Consider the following 20,704-nt stretch of genomic DNA (forward strand, 5'->3'; position numbering starts at 1 on the left):
GGGAGCCCATCCACTGGCCAGCCGTACCTGAGGGCAAGGGCATCAGTAAATTCTTTTTTGTTTAAGTTGAAGCCTTTTGCCCTGATAGATAGTGTAGTTAGCCAGTTTGAAGCGCCCACTTCCTGTGCAATATCTGTCCTCCTCCTTGTGTCTTCTGGGAGTTCTCTCATTAGGTCACTCAGAGTGTCTCTCTGTTTTTCTTCTCTGTTTATGGAGATTTCATTCCTTAGTGACCTAATATCTTGAGGGTTGTCTTCTCCCCTTTCATTTTGATTGGTAATATATCCGGTCAAAGAGGCTGTGATTCGGATTGAGTTCCCGAATTCAGACTCAGCCATATATTGCGGGTTGGTGATGCCGAGCCCACCCATTCTTGGCGGCAACTCTAGCAATCTTCTCTCCTGGTCACTGGGACATCTCCCATTTGCGCCAATAACTACCAACTAATCGATGACGTCACGGGTTAGCGCGCGGATCTACAAACGTTTACCGCGCTCTGTGTGACGCTAAATTTGTTATTAAATAACTACTGCCTCGGAGTTGACGGTAACGCTAACAATATTATCAGATTTACGTATAAATGCTTATAAATCGCGTTTTTCAACTTGAAATATAACTTTGCGAGTAGAGGAGGCCCATTTCTTTATAAAATGATGAGATATGCACCCTTTGAGAGGTATATGATAAGTGTGGGCGGTATGGCAACACCCGGCCGGGGGATTGCCAGACCTCCCACCTCTGCCTGCTGCTGGAGAATGGCTTGGCGACGAGGAAAAGTTGCCGAACTTTATGTAATTTCTGATTTACTTGGGAGAATTTTGCGTTTTCCTGCTATATGTAGATACAGAAAGCGTTAATTTACCCATACATGTCAACAGAACGACCTTACAACATATAATAGCGAAGAAATCTGAGGCATATAGATGCCCAGGCTAAATTCTGCCCGAGGCTCAATTTTGTCGATGACAGGGGCCTATATTTTTCCTTCCCCTGTCATTATTAATGAATCTCAGGTGTCGTAACTTGGTGTAAACATGCCTTAAGTATTCACCTGTGGAAATATATTGATGTATATGTGATTGGTATCCTATTTTCTGAGAAAAATGAATGTGCGATCATGGGTGTCGGAGCGCTGCTCTGGAGGATTCTTTTTTTTTTTTTTTTTTACGTCGTTGCGCCGGTAGGCATCTTCCTGGTGGGGCCTGATGGTCGGCCCAAGGCTTCTTCCAGGTGGGGCCTGATGGTCGGCCCAGCCCGTTCTGGCGCAGGCGAGTGTTTATAGTGGCGCCATCCTGCATTGGCTCATGCTGCCCCCCGGAACTCGCTCTTGATTCGCTTGGACGGCTTCCTCTAGAGTCCGGGTTGATGGGTGGTCTTCAGGACAGCATGTGGGTAGTTTTAAGCCACTCGGCGGTGACTGAAAAATCCGAGTGGTAGCGTGGGGATTCGAACCCGCGTCGTCCATCACGCAGTGAATGTGGGCCCAGTACGCTACCAGTTCGGCCACCGCCTACCCTTGGCTTGGCTTGGCGACGAGGAAAAGCTGCCGAACTTTATGTAGTTTCTTATTTAATGAGGCAAATTTTGACATGGTCTTTGTCATCATAATAAAGAATGATGATCATGCTAGTTCTAGACGCCATATCAGTCAAAAAGAACCCCACATACACGAGCTTGAGCTAAGATAACAGAGGCATGTGAATGCCCGGGCTTAATTTTCCCCGTGACACCGCCCCCATCCGTGGAGGGACCATGGACCTTTGTCGAGTGACAACTATCCCATGAGTTGGGCCACAGATATGGCAAGACAGTCTTAATTTTCCCTATTCCTTCCTTCCGTCCTTCGTTTTGTCTGCCTCGATATCTGTCCCATATTTATGTTTGCTTTCTTCCTGCCTCAATCTCCTCCGTATCTTCTTTTTCTTCATCTTAAGCATGTTCGTAGGTAACAAGACATCGAACAGCAGAGTTACTTTGACGTAAATGTGCAGCAAACAACGAAATAATTGAATTCGTAGATTACGATTTAGTACAGTTTGCCTTGAAAGGAAGAAAAATGGGAAAAGAGAATGGGTTTCTTGAACCAGCACCTGGAGGGGCCTCCCTATGATTGCCTGACGGTTCTGTAAACGTGCTTGCGATTCGCTGCAAGGCCAATGACGTCATCAACCAATCAGCGGCGTCGCTGACTTAGCGCGCCTCTAACTACAATCTAAGGTTTGCTTCGTGAATCTGACGCTAACGTCGGTAGCTAAATCAATAGTGCGTAGTTATATTAGTTCGTAGTTATTGAGTCTGTTTGTGAATTCGGGCCCTGAGCTGCTTTTCTTTTATTTTTTCTTTCCCAAATTCCTGTTTATGTCTCTTGCTTTGGGTAGCCAGATAAAACATCCTCTCAGCGGTACAGCGTCCGTGCTCTACGGCTAGCACTCAGTCCAGTCCCTGGTTTGGGAGGGGCCTGCACCCCTCCTCCTAAAATGTCCTATTGGTCCTAAAATAAACGGCGTCAGCCTCGACCCCAATCCCGTATTGCTGGGGCCCGACCGTGCGGCACATTTGGCGAGCCTGCCGTCAATGGCAGGTGGGGGGCAAAGCCTAAAGGACCCCTGCATATTGAAGGAGGAAGGATCCCTTAACTCCTCTCCTTGTTTTCGGAGTGTCTGGGTAGGCGCAGAAGCGGCGCCCGACCGCAGAACCGTCCCCCGGATCAACCTGTAGTTGGACATAGTGGAACTCTGTGGACGAGGAGGCCTGGCAGAGCTGAATGGCTTTGTAATGGAGTAAGTGTTGGTCCAAATCGCTCTGGTGCCAGGAACAGCAACAGTTCTCGCCTCCTGCATTTTGTAAGGTCTAGAATGTTGAGCATTGCAGGTTCTTAGGACCAGAGACCAGAACTGCAGGGCTGGACTTGATATAGGAATGCCGGAAGGGAAAACTTGACCACATTCCTCCAAATGCCCTTTGGTGGATCCTCCAGACCTTTTTATTTTACAGCATATTAAGCAGCTTAAAGGAAATAATAATTGAGAAAAAAATTCCATTAATCACTGCCCCTATAAAAAGAAGAGTTCAGGAGAGTGGTCAAAAGAAAGGTCAATTTCGGAAGAAGAGGTGTCGAAATATTCGCCTTTTAAAAGCGGTCAAGTCGTAAGCAGGAGGAAATATAGAAGAAGGAAGGCTATTCCAGAGCTAACCAGTGTAAGGGATAAAAGACTAAAGATCCTGGTTCACTCTTGCATAAGGGATTTGGGCAGTAAAGGGATGAGCTTGAGTAGAAAGTCGAGTGGAGCGGGGCCGCTGGAAGGGGGAAGGCATGCAGTTTGCAAGTTCATAAGAACAGCCAGCATGAATTTATCGATAGAAGACAGAAAGAGATGCAACACTGCGGCGGAATTTAAGAGATAGAAAACTGTCAGCAGGAGAAGGGAGTTGATGAGACGAAAAGCCTTAGACTCCACTCTGTCCAAGAGAGCTGTGTGAGTGGAGCTCTCCACACAGGAGATGCATACTTTATACGAGGGCGGACAAGGCCCCTGTACATGGATAGCATGTAAGTGGGGAAAAATATCTGGCGTCGAGGAAGCTGATCTAGTATTAATAATAATATTAATAATATTAATAATAATAATAATAACAATAATATACGGTTTATTTAGGGAGAAGCAGCTCTAGAGCTGAAAATATACATATTATGTATGGAGATCATTAAAACTACAAACTTAAAAGTAACTTAGGAGTAAAGAGTCTATGTGTTCAGGATTTTAACTATTGTGGGTATTGCACTGTTCTTATACCTGTCAGTAAGCGCACGTATGGGGAGCAGCTTGTTGTGGTGTCGGACATTGTGGCGGCGAGGGGGAGCTACCGGGGGGAGCAGGTTCCTGTGTCGTGGGTGGTGGAGGAGTTTGGTGGCAAACTGCTGGAGGAGGTGTTGGTGGCGGGCCTGAAGGGTGGTGAGCTGCAGGGCGGGGAGGGCCTCCTGATGAGGATTTGAGACATGCAGGTTTTTCCGAAGTGCTGAGTTCTTTGTAATTTAACATATGCTTGCCGTTGCAACACAAGCTTTATATAAGTTCAAGAGGAATTGCCTTCTGACAATTTTTTTTTTACATCTTCGCCTGTGGCGCCGGTAGGCTTGTTTTTGGAGAGGCTTGATGGTATGGCCCAGCCCGTTGTGGCGCAGGCCAGTGTTTATAGTGGCGCCATCTTGCATTGGCTCATGCTGCCCTCCCGGAGCTCATCTTTAATCCTAGAATGTAGAGTCCGGGTTGATAGGTGGTCTTCTGGACAGCATGTGGGTAGTTTTAAGCCACTCGGCGGCGGCTGAAAAATCCCAGCTTGGTGGCACCGGGCGGGGATTGAACTCGCATCGTCCCGAACGCGGCGCCGTCACGCTATCCATTCAGCCACCGCCTCCCCATAAATATCTCTAACAATTTTACTTCATCTTTCACACCTCTCCTTAGTCCGATGGCAGCACGGCTGTTCCATCCTTCTAAAACTGAACTATTCTTTCAAACCTTATCTAAAAAATCACTCTGGACGATTCAGGGCATATTCCCCTTACTAATCCCCCTCTTCTTTCAAACCTTATCTAAAAAATCACTCTGGACGATTCAGGGCATATTCCCCTTACTAATTCCCCTCTTCTTTCAAACCTTATCTAAAAAATCACTCTGGACGATTCAGGGCACATTCCTCTTACTAATCCCCCTCTTCTTTCAAACCTTATCTAAAAAATCACTCTGGACAATTCAGGGCATATTCCTCTTACTAATCCCCCTCTTCTTTCAAACCTTATCTAAAAAATCACTATGGACGATTCAGGGAATATTCCCCTTATAGTCCAGTAAATCTAGGGTTCAACCTAAAACAAATTGCAATAGATTGTTTCTCACTTCTGAGTGACTTGACTAGTCCTCAGGTACATCATACTAAAACTCCCCATGAATCCATGTGGTGGAAGGGGGTCAACGGCGGCCATTTTGGAATTTTCTTAAAAGTCATATATCTGGTAAAATAATAGTTTTATCAGGAAACACAACTCAATAAAAATTGTTCAGAATTGATTGTTTTATAGCAATGGCAGGTTATTTTACAAAGATAAATAAATATATAGGAAAAAATAATAAAATATTAAATTTTGATTGCTGATTTTATTTTCAAAGACATATTCCTCAGAACTAGTGGCATCCATGACAAAATGCATCGAAGTAAAAATTGTAGAACAAACTTTCCTCTTTTGAAATATATATACAAGTTTATGCATATTTTAAAAATTGACAAAGTTATGAGGGAAAATATACAAAAAGCCATCCTTAAAAAAATAATAATAAATACCTCCAGTCAAACCTTAAAATTTATTACATTATAATGTTTCTCAACACTTAGTAATAATTAGTGTCATGCTATGAAAAGGTTTTTTTCCCTTCATTTCAGAAACCAAATTGCACAAAAAAGTTTTTTTTTCATCTTACAAATAATGAAACTTAATTTCTGATGTAGTAATTTATTATTAATGTTGTCTGTTCTCCTAAACCCATATGAAAAAATAATAAACTATTGAAATTGAATAAATGTGCTAATTTTCAAAGACTTTTTCTGCAGAACTAGGGGCATGTATGACAAAGTTGCAGAACAAGCTTTCCTCTTTTGAAATATTCAAGTTTATCCATATTTTGAACATTAACAAAGATATGAGATACAATAGACAGAAAGCCACCAATAAATAATAAAAAAAACATATATAGTACCTCCAGTTAAACCTTAAAACATATTACAAGAGGTTTCTAAATACTTAGTAATAGATAGTGTCCAGCTATAGAATGTTTTTTGTTTTCCTTTCAATAACCAAATCGTAAAAAGAAACATAACATGTTTTTTTTTACAAGTATTATAATTTAATTCCTAATACAGTAATTTCTTATTGATCCACCCATTTGATATTCATGAAACTTTCCTGCAGGGTATACTTACACAATTAATATTCAGGGTATTCATCATCCTCATCAAGAACAAAATCTGGCACAGGGGAGTTTGAACAGGTTAGCCCTTTGCAATGGCCACAGAGAGAGGAACACTCAATATTGTGTTTCTTGCAACTGCATCTTTGGGTGTTGCATCCAGATCTACAGTTGCATTTGCTGACTAGCAATAATTTTTCTGGTGCAGGTGGTCGGTCAGTCTTCACAGGCATTAATTGGCCATTTTCAATTAACCATCCCCATTCCTCTGGATTGTGTTCTCTACCTTTATCTTTCCATACTTGAATCTGATACCATACACGCAAACTGTGAAATTTTGATGCTGCTGATGTTGGTGGAAGACTCTTTGCCTCAACTAATCTTGAACTACTTGAAACCTTTTCTCGGAAACGTTTATAACGCAGGATGTCAAGATTTTCTTTCTTATTACCATTGTATAGACATACCAAAGCCTTTTCACCTGCTTCTATGAGTGCTTCTTTCTTGAAATCACCGTCCCTACAAAATATTGCAGCCTGCTCAAGAAAATGTCTGCTTTTTATTTTTTTCAATGCAGCTCCCTTGCCAATGCCATGAACTCTTGAAACTGAATCACACCCAAGTATGGCATGAATGAAAAGTATGTTGTTACATACATCAGGACCTAGAGCTTGCTTTGCTTTTTGGATGTCCCACAACTTCGGTCTTTTGAAGTAATTGGATTTTGGCTCTGCCTTGAAAAGAATCCTGTGGGCATCCAATGGAGTGTGATACACCAAAAGAACCAATAAATCTGTGTCATCACCTACTAATACAGTGTCCTTTTTGCCTGCAGATTCTATGGCAGCTTTCACGATCTGTAGGTCTGCATCTTCCTTAGCATGCTCTATATGGCACCCTGATTTCTGTAAAACTTCACCTAAGATGAAAATAAATCGTTGCTTGTTAATTTTATTTGCTAGGAATTCCTGCTTTTTAAGTTTTATGACTGTTTTGTTATTGAAAATCACATTAGGCCCGACAGCTCCACCTGCCCGTCTGCGATGAGTGGCGTCCTTTATTGAGGGACCATCGTCATAACCATCAAAGATGATGCAGGCTCTACCATAACGTGATATCACATACTTGGCATAGCTATCACAGATATCTTCAAAATTAATAGCATATGATCATAGAGCATCTCCAACTTAAAATAACACGTGCTTTCACCTCTAAAAGTATTTGCAAAACTCGTGTCACAACCTGTATACAATAGGCTACACTGTAAATTTATTAGACTAACCTAATATTTGTCATTAATTCTTTTAACATTTTCTGTGCTCTACTACTACTACTACTACTACTACTACTACTACTACTACTACTACTACTACTACTACTTACAACAGCAGCAGCAACAACAAAACAACAGCAACAATACTACTACAACTGCTACTACTACTACTAATAATAATAATAATAATAATAATAATAATAATAATAATATCATCACTTTGCCAGTATGTTAACTTAGCACTTGTAATATTATAAAAGCCATTAATGACGTAGGTAGCAACATACTTACAAGAAAAGTGATGATATGGGAATATCACGTGTTGCCACCTTCCACATTCTTCATGCTCTGTACTGAGCGAGTCAGGCGATCAGCTGACTGGGATGCACCAGTAAGAAGCAAGCAACAATCTTGGCTTTCTGTATATTTTCCCTCATAACTTTGTCAATTTTTAAAATATGCATAAACTTGTATATATATTTCAAAAGAGGAAAGTTTGTTCTACAATTTTTACTTCGATGCATTTTGTCATGGATGCCACTAGTTCTGAGGAATATGTCTTTGAAAATAAAATCAGCAATCAAAATTTAATATTTTATTATTTTTTCCTATATATTTATTTATCTTTGTAAAATAACCTGCCATTGCTATAAAACAATCAATTCTGAACAATTTTTATTGAGTTGTGTTTCCTGATAAAACTATTATTTTACCAGATATATGACTTTTAAGAAAATTCCAAAATGGCCGCCGTTGACCCCCTTCCACCACATGGATTCATGGGGATTTTTAGTATGATGTACCTGAGGACTAGTCAAGTCACTCAGAAGTGAGAAACAATCTATTGCAATTTGTTTTAGGTTGGGCACAATTTTATGCTAGATTTACTGGACTATTACTAGCCCCCCCTCGTCTCATCAACTCCCCTCCTCCTACTGACAGTTTTCTATCTACCGTTACCGTTGATGAGGTTTCAGGCCCCGCTCCACCGCCAGCGCAGCGCTCCGCAAGGTATCAACAATTATGATGTTAGCCTCTTTAATAATCCTCGATATGCACTCATTCACAACGTTGTAGTGAGTGAGTGAGTCTTAATTGCTCTCATGGATAGCCTACTGATATCATTTTAATAAACTTGGCATCATTATAGTCACTTGGCCATGTTTTGGTTCGCACCAATCACAATATCTTTCCTTTTTACACTATCACAAATATCCATTACTTCATTTTCCATTTATCTGATATTTTCTTTATAGTATCACAATCTAATGTCCAGCGATTATTTCCAACTCACTGAACATTTAACACTCAATTTAGCTTTGATTCTCAAACACCAATCAATACCCATGATCGGTTATGTTACGAATTCTCTCAATTTCAGTCTGAAGGACTACACAACACTGGTCATTCGCCGAGTGCTTGATTTCAGGCTTCTTGTACTTCATATAATTTATGCATTCTTTTCTGCCATGGAGCACTCCCCTGATTTATGATCCCCAGCACATTTGAAACATTTTGGGTCTTCTCCATTGTTCTAGGCAGTACAGTTGGCCTCAAGATGGCCGTATCCTTGACAATGGTAACATATGATTGCATGGTATGTATCTCTCACAGTGTACACTCCTCATTTTAGTTTTATCTTGTCATGATGCTTGTGGATCAGCTTATTGAGAATCTTCTCAATTTTCCCCTCATCTCCCGGAATCGAGTGTAGGAACTCATTCCTGTTTAACAATGTCTCAGTTATCTTATCCCCGGTCTCCTCCTTATGCACATTACAGATCATGGGCCTTAATTTCCCCACACTTTTTGTGCTAACTTACTCTACATTTTCTAATTTCTGAGCTACTTCATTCCTTATACTCTCATCATCAAAGTTCATAACAATGTTACCTCCATTCGTGAATCTTGAATCAGTAATCTGAATGCCTTGTAATGCCTGGGAAACTTCATTTTTTATCTCAGTAGCCTCTTTATCTTGATCAGAGGCCTTCACGACAAGGAGATGCTTCTTGCTCCTCCGTTTTGCTACATCAACCCAGCTGGCGCCACCCGACTCTGTCTTGTCAGCACAAAACACATCCGCCACCTCGCTCAACTTCTCTTTCACACTGAGTGCCCGAGTTTCAACCTCATTTTTCACAACTAATATTTCTTTAGATAATTCTTGACTAAATTGATCCAATTTTTCCACAATGTTGGTTGCTAAAGATGCCTTGTGTAAGCATGGCGAACACACCCAGTTAATTTTGGGTATACGTAAGAATCTGCTTGACCCCTGTCAGATGAGCACACTTCTCATGACACCACTTAGGGCACAAACAGCATGCTATCCACTTATTGCATGAATAGTCTTCAAAGACGCAACACATGTCTCTCAGAGTCCTGCTCCTGCTGCTCGCCATTGTCGAATATCAGCAGTTTCAGGAGTGCACAAACAGAACGTTCATGCACTGTCACTCACTACCTCACGTAAAAATTAATCTCTTAAATTCCGCTGCAGCGTTGCCTCTCTTTCTATCTTCTATCGATATTTACATGCTGACTGTTCTTATGAACTTTCTATGCTTGTTATTAAAATTCTTAAGAATGATGTTTTCTACTCCCTCTCTGGCTACAACCCTGAGAAAGTTTATGGACCTGATGGAGTGCCTCCTATTGTCCTTTAAACTGTGCTTCCGTGCTGACACCCTGCCTGGTCGAACCTTTTCGTCGCCTTTCAAAATCTACCTTTCCTTCCTGCTGGAAGTACGCCTACATACAGCCTGTGCCTAAGAAGGGTGACCGTTCCAATCCCCTAAACTGCCGTCGTATAGTTTTGATTCCCTGCCTCCTCGGCAACTGAAACAATCCCTAACAGAAAAGTTCTCGAGCATCTATCAACGTTTGGTCTCGTTTCTGATTACCAGTGTGGGTTCGGCAAGGTTCGGGCTACGAACTGGTGATCTCGTTTCTGATTACCAGTGTGGGTTCGGCAAGGTTCGGTCTACGAGCTGGTGATCTTTTTTCTGATTACCAGTATGGGTTCGGCAAGGTTCGGTCTACGAACTGGAGATCTCGTTTTTGATTACCAGTGTGGGTTCGGCAAGGTTCGGTCTACGAACTGGTGATCTTGTTTCTGATTACCAGTGTGGGTTCGGCAAGGTTCGGTCTACGAACTGGTGATCTTTGCTTTCCTAAGTGACTTTGGGTCATCCTCTCTTAGCAATTTCAATGAAACTGTTGTTGTTGCCTTAGACATCTCGAAAGTCTTTGTCAGACCCTGGCATGAATCTTTGCTTTCTAAACTACCCTCCTTCCGTCTCTCTGTACTTTTTTCTCTAGTTTCCTTTAAGACCGATCCATCTCTGCTGTGGTAGACGGTCATTGTTCTTCCCATAAACCTATCAACAGTGCTGTTTCACAGGGCTCTGTTCTATCTCCCACTTATTCATTTGTTCATTAATGATCTCTTTAAAACAAATTGTTCGATATTCAACATTCCGGCAAAGACTACTCTGCATCTTTTTTTATATGTTTTGGCCTATGGCGCCGGTGGTGTGGCCTGATGGTCGACCCCAGCTCGATGTGGAGTAATCAAGTGTTTACAGTGGTGCCATCCTGCTTGTCTCACGCTGCCCCTCGGAGGTCATCTTTGAGCCTCCCTTTAGAGAGATAATCTAGAGTCCGGGTTCATAGGTGGTCTTCAGGACAGCATGTGGGTAGTCTTAGGCTACTCGGCGATGGCTGAAAATTCCCATGCAGCTGTGGCGGCGGGCAGGACTTGAACCAGCTTCCTCGTGGACGCCGCGCCTTCACGCTGACGGTTAAGCATTCAGCCACCCCTCCCTGACTACTCAACCCCAATTACCCAATATTTTTAACAGAAGACAATTTAAACAGGTATTGCGGACCTTTAGGCTGCAGAACGCTTAACTGAGACCTTGATATCATATTTGAGCAGGGTAGAGATAACTTGATGTCCTTTAATGTCTCGAAAACTCAATTTCTCCACCTCTAAATTCGACAATGTTTCAAACACCTATCCCCTATTATCCGATATATCTCAGCTGACATTTTATTTTACATTGAACCCTTTCGGTCAATCCTCAACTCGCTGTCTTAACTGAAAATTGCTCATCTCTTACTAAATCAACTTCACCGAGGTTAAGCGTTCTGTATCGTCTCCACCAGTTGTTTTCCCATCCCAGATGCTGTCCATTTACTATGACTTATTCCTTCCTCTTATGGAGGATGTATCTCATGTGTGTGTGTGTGTGTGTGTGTGTGTGTGTGTGTGTGTGTGTGTGTGTGTGTGTGTGTAATTAACCGCATAATTTTAGAGAGAGAGAGAGAGAGAGAGAGAGAGAGAGAGAGAGAGAGAGAGAGAGAGAGAGAGAGAGAGAGAGAGAGAGAGAGAGATACACTACCTCTTTCTTTCCAACAGGACGAGGAGCGCGCGGCGACTCCAATCATTCTTGACGTAAGTACAGAATCAATATTTTCACTTTTTTTAAGTGCTGCTTTTATTACTTGGGACTTCAGGTCTCCTGGGTCAAGACCAAGGTACAGGTGTTTGGAGGCTTGCTACAGGAAGCAGTACAGTCTGTTCATGCGTGTGGCGAGAACAATGAGATCGCGGAAAAGTTCACATATCTTGGTAGAGTAGTTCAGAACAACGGTGAGTCTCGCTAGAAAGTTTTATGGCTGCTTGGCCTGGCCCACGGTGTTATGACCACGCTCAGCGCGAGTGTCTGGCGTTGTCGATATCTGTGTAGAAGGACTAAGATCCGGATCTTTGAGTCCCTTGTGCTTCCTGTCTTTCTCTAAGGCATGAACACTGAACAGCAACTTGAACAGGCGGCCTTTGGTAATAAGTGTGTCGCTGGAATGACTGTGTCAAACCAGCGACTACTCCGTGAGATCTATATGACATATATATTATCCGCATAGTCCATTAATTTGAATACCGGTGATACCAATTCGGAAAACTCAGGTACCGGCAGTACCAGTACCGGTACCTGTTGGTGGCGCCAGTTTCGAGTATCACCTCAGTACCAGGGCCCGAATTTACAATTAATCTTAAACCGCTAAGTTTGACTTTAGGGCGACTTTAACTTTATTCTTCATCTTATCCCTCATAAGTTGATCTTAGCTGATGGGATATTTTAGACGGGCCCAAACCCGTATTAAGGAGCCTAAGTCGAACTTCAGTCGCCAAGATGGCCGAACGTCAACAAGCCCGTCAGCGCCTAGAGAAGACTTTTCAAGAGCGAAGAGACGTTCTGAATACTTTGAGTGACGCAGAACTATTGAAACGCTACAGACTGGATCGTGCAGGAGTACTGTTCGTAACGGATTTGGTGAGAGGGGCCTTGCAAAGCCCTACTTCAAGGAGTTTTGCATTGACACCCGAAATGAAAGTAATTATTACACTGCGTTATTTAGCAACGGGGAAAATGCAGATGTGTAACAGTGATGATCTTGGTCCATCACAGTCGTCAGTAAGCAAAGCGATCACCAATACCCTCAAGGCACTTACACAACTAGCCATACTTGTCCAATTCATTCGATTTCCTCGCACCGTCCCTGAAATCCGAGATAAACAACAAGAATTTGTGCAAGTTGCAAACTTCCCTGGCATTGTTGGTGTAATAGATTGCACGCATGTCAGGATACTGGCCCCCAGGGAATATGAAGCAGACCATGTCAACAGGAAGAATTTCCATAGCATAAACACACAATTAGTGTTTGATGCCAAATATAATATTCTTAATGTTGTAGCTAATTGGCCTGGGTCCACTCATGATGCTCGTATTTGGCGTGAGAGTGGCCTCAAACGCATGTTTGAGGATCATCGTATGCCACCGGACTCATGTCATCTATTAGGGGACAGTGGCTACCCTTGCAGACGGTATCTGTTAACTCCCTTCCCTCTACTACGTGTAGAGTGTGGCAGTCTCTCCAATTCAATCCCCTTTTCCTCTTGGGAGAAGTGAAAGCGGCAATATTTTGCATGATTACTTCGTCAGAGGGTGGGTGATGCAGGAATGAGGAAGACGAACAGGAACGCGTGTCCGTGTTTACATTCAAGAGAAAAAAAAAGAATATCACCTTGCGCGGATGATAAACGTAACCTTTATTTTATAAATACTACCTTATTATGCCCATATTTCTGAAGTATATCATCATATAACATTGATAAAGTACTATTACTGCATATTCAGTCACTGAAGTGTTGCAGTTCTGCAATTTGAAAAATACATCTTTTGCCAGGACAAATTTTCATACTGGATCAGCTGTTGAGTGAAGTTGAACTTATTTTTTTCATTTAAGCTCAGCTATAAGTTAAACTCGAGATTCATTGAAACTTTTAAGTTAAAGATTAAGATTAATTGTAAATTCGGGCCCAGTACACTTAGTGCCGCCAGTACCGGTACTTAGATAATCGGCAGTATCCTAACAACGTATGCCTCGATTGGGAAAAGAAGATGAAGTTTACAAAATAAATGATGCTCAACAAAATGTAAATCCGTGTGGACTGCGAACGTTTAAAAAAATGGATACAAAAACAACAGGAGCCATTAAGACACCTCTTTTGGCCGTCACCTGAAGTGGAATCCAATTAAGACATTTCTCATCCCTGCCTAAGGTCGGAAGCTCTAGGCAGTGTTAAGAACTTGTATAATGTAATATATCTTGTAACCTTTTAAAGGATATGACAACAGTAAATGAAAGAAAAGATGATAAGAGTATGCTCAGCTACTCCTTGGTGATATTTGAGACAGAAGAGGACACAGAGTGTGAGGACACAAATGACTTCTTCAGGAAGCACCCCCCTCGGACCTTGCTGTGTATCAATCAGTCATTGGGGCACACCCGCGGTGCGCGTCGCACCCCGGGTGTGGAAAACTTCCGAGAAAGATGGAGTGAGTGTCGAGTTTTTGCAAATAAAAGCTAGAGAATGGTATAAAAACATCGATTTTTTCTCATAAAATCATCATAAAAGAATCCATAAGACTGCGACATGCAGGCAATAATATACACAGAAAAGGCAACGTTAGGAGAAATCGCCCTACCTGCGGAGGCCGTCACCTTGGCCCTTGTGCCAGTAGTGGGGGGGGTCCCATTACCTCGGGCCAGTATGACATCCAGGTAAACCCGGTGGTGGCTGCGGGAATCATGTTTCTTAAAGGTCCCTCTAAACAAGAAAAATGAGAAAAAAACATCACTCACGCAAACCATTTCATAATATGTATCAAAGCATTTGTGATCAGTTTATGCATCATCTATTTTCGGGGGGGTTATATTATGGCAAAAATTTGGCCCATCGCTGGTACACGGTAAAGCCACAAATTTGGCCCGTCGCTACTACACGGTTAACCACAATTTACCTTCCCAGGTACCCAATTTTTGGGCTCGAAAAGGAGAATAAACAGCTTGGCGGGTTGTGCGCCGACTGCCCAGTCAATTTGAAACCGGGTACGCGGATTCATGGGGAGGCGGTGGCTGAGTCGACTGAGTGATGGCGCCGCGTTCAGCAGGACGTGAGTTCAATCCCCGCCCGGTGCCACCAAGCTGGGATTTTTCAGCCGCCGCCGAGTGGCTTAAAACTACCCACATGCTGTCCAGAAGACCACCTATCAACCCGGACTCTAGATTCTAGGATTAAAGACGAGCTCCGGGAGGGCAGCATGAGCCAATTTAAGATGGCGCCACTATAAACACTCGCCTGCGCCAGAACGGGCTGGGTCGACCATCAGGGCCCACCGGGAAGAGGCCTACCGGCGCAATAGGCCGTGACGTAGAAAAAAAAAATAAGCGTGCTAACCCCTAGGGGCCTAGACCGTCGAAGCGCTTTGAAAGTAAAGAAAGATCTAACATAAGAAATAACCGTCCTATCAGCTTACTCTTAGTTGTATATCATTCATATACGAATCACAAACACCACAAAGGAGGGGGAGGTGGTGGCTGAGTGGTTAGAGTGCCGGTCCCGCATTCGCCGCGTCCTGGATGATGTCCCTTCGAATCCGACGCTACCACCTGGGATCTTCCAGTCACCGCCGAGTGGCGTAAGACTACCGACATGCTTTCCTGAAGACCACCCATCAATCCTGACTCTAGAGGAACTGTTCAAGGGAAATAATAGGGGCTTCGTGGTGCAGTGGTTAGCACACTCAGCTTACAACCGAGAGAGCCCGGGTTCGATTCCCGGGCGGAGTTGAAAAAATTGGGCGGCTTTTCTGATACCCTATGCCCCTGTCCACCCAGCAGTGAATGGGTACCAGGTATTAATCGGGGATTGTGTCCCGTCTCCTAGGATCTGTTCCCTTCTCCTATAAATCCTTCCCCTTCTGTCTCTCTCCGGCATATGACAACAGATGTTGCGCCGACTAAACCAAACTTTACAACTTTCAAGGGAAATAAAAAATGAGCTCCGGGGGTCAGCATGAACCAAGATCAGTTGACGCTACTATGAACACTTGCCTGCGTCCATGGGCTGGAGCCGACACCCAGACCCCTCAAGAAAGCCTACCGGCGCTATAGACCAAGATGTAAAAAAATAATAATAATAATAACCAGACAAATCAAATTCCTACTGTCGCGGAGAAGCCTCAGGCCCTGCAGTGGGTTATCCACCAGGGATCACTCTAAGCAGCAGATAAGGCAAAGGAGAAACTTAATGTGCACATATAACCTTTGTGTGGCACTGGATAACCTCACCTACTTATTTCTCTGAACTCCACTTACAGGTGCAGTGGTTAGCGTGCTTAGCTATGAATATGCGGACCCGGGTTCGTACCCCAGCCCGGACGGAACGCGTTCAACCCACCCAGCTGTTGGGGGCTTCGTGGTGCAGTGGTTAGCACACTCGGCTCACAACCGAGAGAGCCCGGGTTCGATTCCCGGGCGGAGTGGAAAAATTTGGGCGGCTTTTCCGATACCCTACGCCCCTGTCCACCCAGCAGTGAATGGGTACCAGGTATTAATTGAGGGTTGTGTCCCGTCTCCTGGGGTCTGTTCCCTTCTCCTATAATTCCTTCCCCCTCCTGTCTCTCTCCGGCATATGACGACAGATGTTGCGCCGACTAAACGAAACTTTCCAACTTTTTCCACCCAGCTGTTCATCCTTCTTTTCGGGCTGATCGAGAAATGATTACCTGGGCACACCTGGTGAACATAAACTGTGGAAATACCGGGCTTCATACTGGCCCGTGTCCCCGGTAATTAGTTCTTCCTACCTAAGTCTATATATACCAAGTCAAGTCACTGCTTCAAAACTGCGACCGGTACGCGCAGGAGGCGGTTTTGGGGCGGAGCAGCGGGATGACGTCACTTGGAGCCCCCCCAAAAAATACCCGCCAGTTCAGTGGTGACTAAAGTTGGGGCCGTATGTGCACTCTGGATGTGCATTCTCCCCTTCTTTCACAGCGCGTTCAGGCAAGCCACAGACGAAAAAATATGTCTTTTTATTGTGCGTGACTGTAATTTCAATGCCTACAAACGGCGGTGTGGGGTGTGAGGGAGGGCATGTTGAAGTGATTGATTTAAATTAGTCCGCCTTTCCTCGTTTTCTCTAAATCCCTGTTTCTACATTCTCTATAATTCTTTTATAGTTTGGCTCCAAGCAGTGTCACGCATAAACCACGCCTCGGCCGTGTCTCCTCCCACAAACCTGCGTATGACTTGACTTGGTGTATATAGACCAGAGCTGGGCGCGTTACTGGATATCGGGTAGTCCGGTACCGCTCCTCCGCACCTCGAAACACATATAGTCCGTACCTGTACTTCCGCGCCTAAAATTTTTTCACTCGTTCCGGTACCGCACCTCCGCACCTCCGGTACCGTACCCAAAACTATTAAAGCGCGCCTGAAAAATCTAGTCCGTACCTTAAAAAAAAGAAATACAAGGCAATACTGCAGCAGCATTATTATTATTATTATTATTATTATTATTATTATTATTACCATTATTTTTGTTATCATTATTGTCATTTTAACGCATAGAATCTCCACCACCTGAAGTAAAGTAACTACTTTTACACTCATCATAATTATCATACCTCAGTACACATGCAACACCGGGCCGTAAATCTGAATGAGTGACGTCACTCAAGTGGCGGGAAAACATGCCCTGCAGCACAGACCGCGTAAACGACCGGAAGTATTACTGCAGAGCGCGGACTGTTTGTCGTTTTCATTTTTTTTATCCTTGAAAACCTCAGGTGCGGAGGTACGGACTTAAAATACTGCCGTTCCGCACCTGTTACTTCCGCACTTTTGAAAAACTTTCCGCACTTCGGACCTCCGCACCTCGTTTAAAGGTCCGCAGGTCCGGAGGAGCGGAGGTGCGGACAGAGGTACGGAAGTGCCCAGCTCTGATATAGACTTAGCTTCCCACCACAGGCTCAAAGGAAGCGATGGAGTTGAGCACCGCAGCCACGCTCAGCTATAGTGGATGCACCCAGCTTTAACTTCACCTTTATATTGCACTAATGTAAATATATTTTTTCTCTCTATAGGGGAGTGATGACAAAGGCCACGAGGGACCGGATGGCAAAGCAGAAATGAGAGATCTGGTGAGTCTGAAAAAAAATATAATGAATACGTAAGTACTCCGCAATACACACTGTACTGGTTGGTATTATAAGACCATTTCGCTTCTAACATCAACTATTTCTAAAGGCCAAAGAGGGAGGCAATTGAGTTCTAATGAGTGTTTCTTTAGGTTCACGGTACAGAAGAAGGGACAAGCTACCATCAGGTCAAAAAAACTACTCCTGGAAATGCCCAACCGTCCTAGGAAAGCCTTGTCAAATAGGTGAACTTAAGCGACAAAATGTTTAGTAATACGGCCCTCTAGGGGTCGTATTTTAAAACATTTCGTCGCCCAAGTTCACATATTTGACAAGGCTTTAAGTTGTGGGCATTTCCAGGAGTAGTTTTATGATCCTGGTGGTAGTTTGACCCTTCCTCTGTACCATGATCCTGAAGAAACACTCATTAGAACCCAATTGATCCCCTCTTTGACCTTTAGAAATAGCTGATGTGAGAAGAGAAACTGTCTTATAATACCGTCCAAATAGTTTCATCACTTTTCTTCCTGTCAGCTATTCCGAATATTCTTTTATTCTTTCCTCCGTTTTTTTCATTAAGACACGAGACTTCATGGAAACCAATCCTAGTGTTGTGAACGGCCAACAAGTCTTTGAAGGAGACATGGTCTTGACGGAGAGCCAGTGGCGAGCGGTCAGGGAGAGGAAGACCCTTGCAGACCTCTCAGCGCGCTGGCCTTTCACAGGCCAGCGGCTTCCCCACCGTGCCCTACTACCTCGACACTACCGACTGTATGTAAAAATTATGTTTCCATTCACAAGCAGACAAAGACGAGCGTACAGTATGGTAGGTATTACAAGACACTTTCGCTTCTCACATCATCTATTTATAAAGCCCAAAGAGCGGGTCAGTCGGGTTCTAATGAGTGTTTATTGAGGTTCACGATACAGAAGAAGGGTCAAACTACCACCAGGGTCATAAAACTACTCCTGGAAATGCCCACAACTCCTACGAAAGCCTTGTCAAATATGTGTTCTTGGGAGGCGAAATGTCTTGTAATACGATCCTAAGAGTATTTGGCCTACTATCGAGATGTGTTAACATACTCAAAAGAACCTGAATTATAAATCTCGATTATATACGTTCAGTAACACGGCCAGTCTCTTTCTTTATACCATAAAAAAATGTATGTTTTCGGTTTTCACCTCGGACTCAGCCGCCACTGTGGCTGCCATAAATGCAGGGATTGCTCACTGGGAGCAAAACACCTGCATCAGATTCCAGCTCACGTCCAACCTCGCTCAACGGCACGTCAGGTTTTTTGAAGGGTCTGGATGCTGGTCGTATGTCGGCATGCTGGCCCAGAATGGACAAGACATTTCCATTGGAAGTGGCTGCAAAGAAGTAAGTATACTATGGTAATATTATGTCGTAACACAATAAATTATATAGTTACCATACTGCACTCCCCAATACCGCTCACTCTACACTGGTTCTGCTCCCATGACATACTCTGTTCCCTCAACATTTAAAACTTATGCCACTTGGTTTAACTGTCTTTCCATGCCTCTACTGATTCCTTGCATTAAACCTTCCCATGAAGTCTTCTCCTAGAAACCTTCCTCTATTAAGAAACCATACGAAAGTAAATGAAATTCAGGAGTCGCAGCTGTTTGCACAGAAGATGACAGCACCACAAAAACATTACCATTGATAACTAAATAATAATTAGTAATAATAATAGATGAGATAATAATCAATAACAATAACAAAAATAATGGTAGTTATTATCATTATCAATATTGGCATTGATATCAATGCCAATATGTCTTTATTTTGATCATATTACATGCATTTTATATATATATATATATATATATATATATATATATATATATATATATATATATATATATATATATATATATATATATATATATATATATATATATATATATATATATATATATATATATATATATATATATATATATATATATATATACATATATATTTTTATATATATATATATATATATATATATATATATATATATATATATATATATGTGTGTGTGTGTGTGTGTGTGTGTGTGTGTGTGTGTGTGTGTGTGTGTAGTTATTTAGTTGCCAGTGAACTGACAAAGTCTTAATAACATCGTTCTCCTCGACGCGGGTCAGCTCGGCACCGTCGCCCATGAGATCGGCCACGCCATTGGGTTCGTGCACGAGCAGAGTCGCCCCGACCGTGACGACTATGTGGTCATCAATTATGGCAACATCCAAACTGGCAAGGAACACAACTTCAATAAGTACAGCACGTCAGTGGTCACCACCTACGGCATACCATACGACTACTCATCCGACATGCACTATGGTTCGACAGTGAGGGACTTTGCATGAGTATGGTTTCCTTCTTCTCATGATGACTATACGCTCCCTTATTGTAAAACGTCTCGTCGTCTTTGGGCCAGTTTTACAGTCAAATACAGCAAGTTTGTGAGCTCCCCTACCAAACGGGGGCTTCGTGGTGCAGTGGTTAGCACACTCGGCTCACAATCGAGAGAGCCCGGGTTCAATTCCTGGGCGGAGTGGAAAAATTTGGGCGGCTTTTCTGATACCCTACGCCCCTGTCCACCCAGCAGTGAATGGGTACCAGGTATTAATCGGGGGTTGTGTCTCGTCTCCTGGGGTCTGTTCCCTTCTCCTATAATTCCTTCCCCCTCCTGTCTCTATCCGGCATATGACCACAGATGTTGCGCCGACTAAACCAAACTTTCCTTTTCCCCAACTAAACACAAAATACGACGAAAATTCCTTGTAGCTCTAGTTGATATAAAAAGGTGGAGGGAATTTTAGGAAACTACACAGGAAATCTCTTTACTAGTATATCATGTAATGAGTAGAAATAGCGGATCATTGTAGTGGATATG

General features: G+C 43.1%; 1 protein-coding gene and 1 non-coding gene across 2 annotated transcripts in view; both read left to right on the forward strand.

Annotated features, from left to right (window-relative positions):
• LOC126997104 (protein SpAN-like) overlaps positions 1-20,704 on the forward strand; it is a 38,913-nt gene that overhangs the window by 11,087 nt on the left and 7,122 nt on the right. The window contains exons 4-8 of the mRNA XM_050858166.1: positions 11,663-11,698; positions 17,739-17,795; positions 18,373-18,537; positions 18,886-19,176; positions 19,953-20,156. Coding sequence (XP_050714123.1) covers positions 11,663-11,698; positions 17,739-17,795; positions 18,373-18,537; positions 18,886-19,176; positions 19,953-20,156 — 753 coding nt within the window. The remainder of the gene's footprint in view (positions 1-11,662; positions 11,699-17,738; positions 17,796-18,372; positions 18,538-18,885; positions 19,177-19,952; positions 20,157-20,704) is intronic.
• On the forward strand, positions 15,366-15,439 carry Trnav-uac (transfer RNA valine (anticodon UAC)). Its single transcript has one exon. It is a non-coding gene; the product is annotated as a tRNA-Val (tRNA).

The sequence above is a fragment of the Eriocheir sinensis genome, chromosome 11 (genome assembly GCF_024679095.1).
Source record: "Eriocheir sinensis breed Jianghai 21 chromosome 11, ASM2467909v1, whole genome shotgun sequence".
NCBI classification, from domain to species: Eukaryota; Metazoa; Arthropoda; class Malacostraca; order Decapoda; family Varunidae; genus Eriocheir; species Eriocheir sinensis.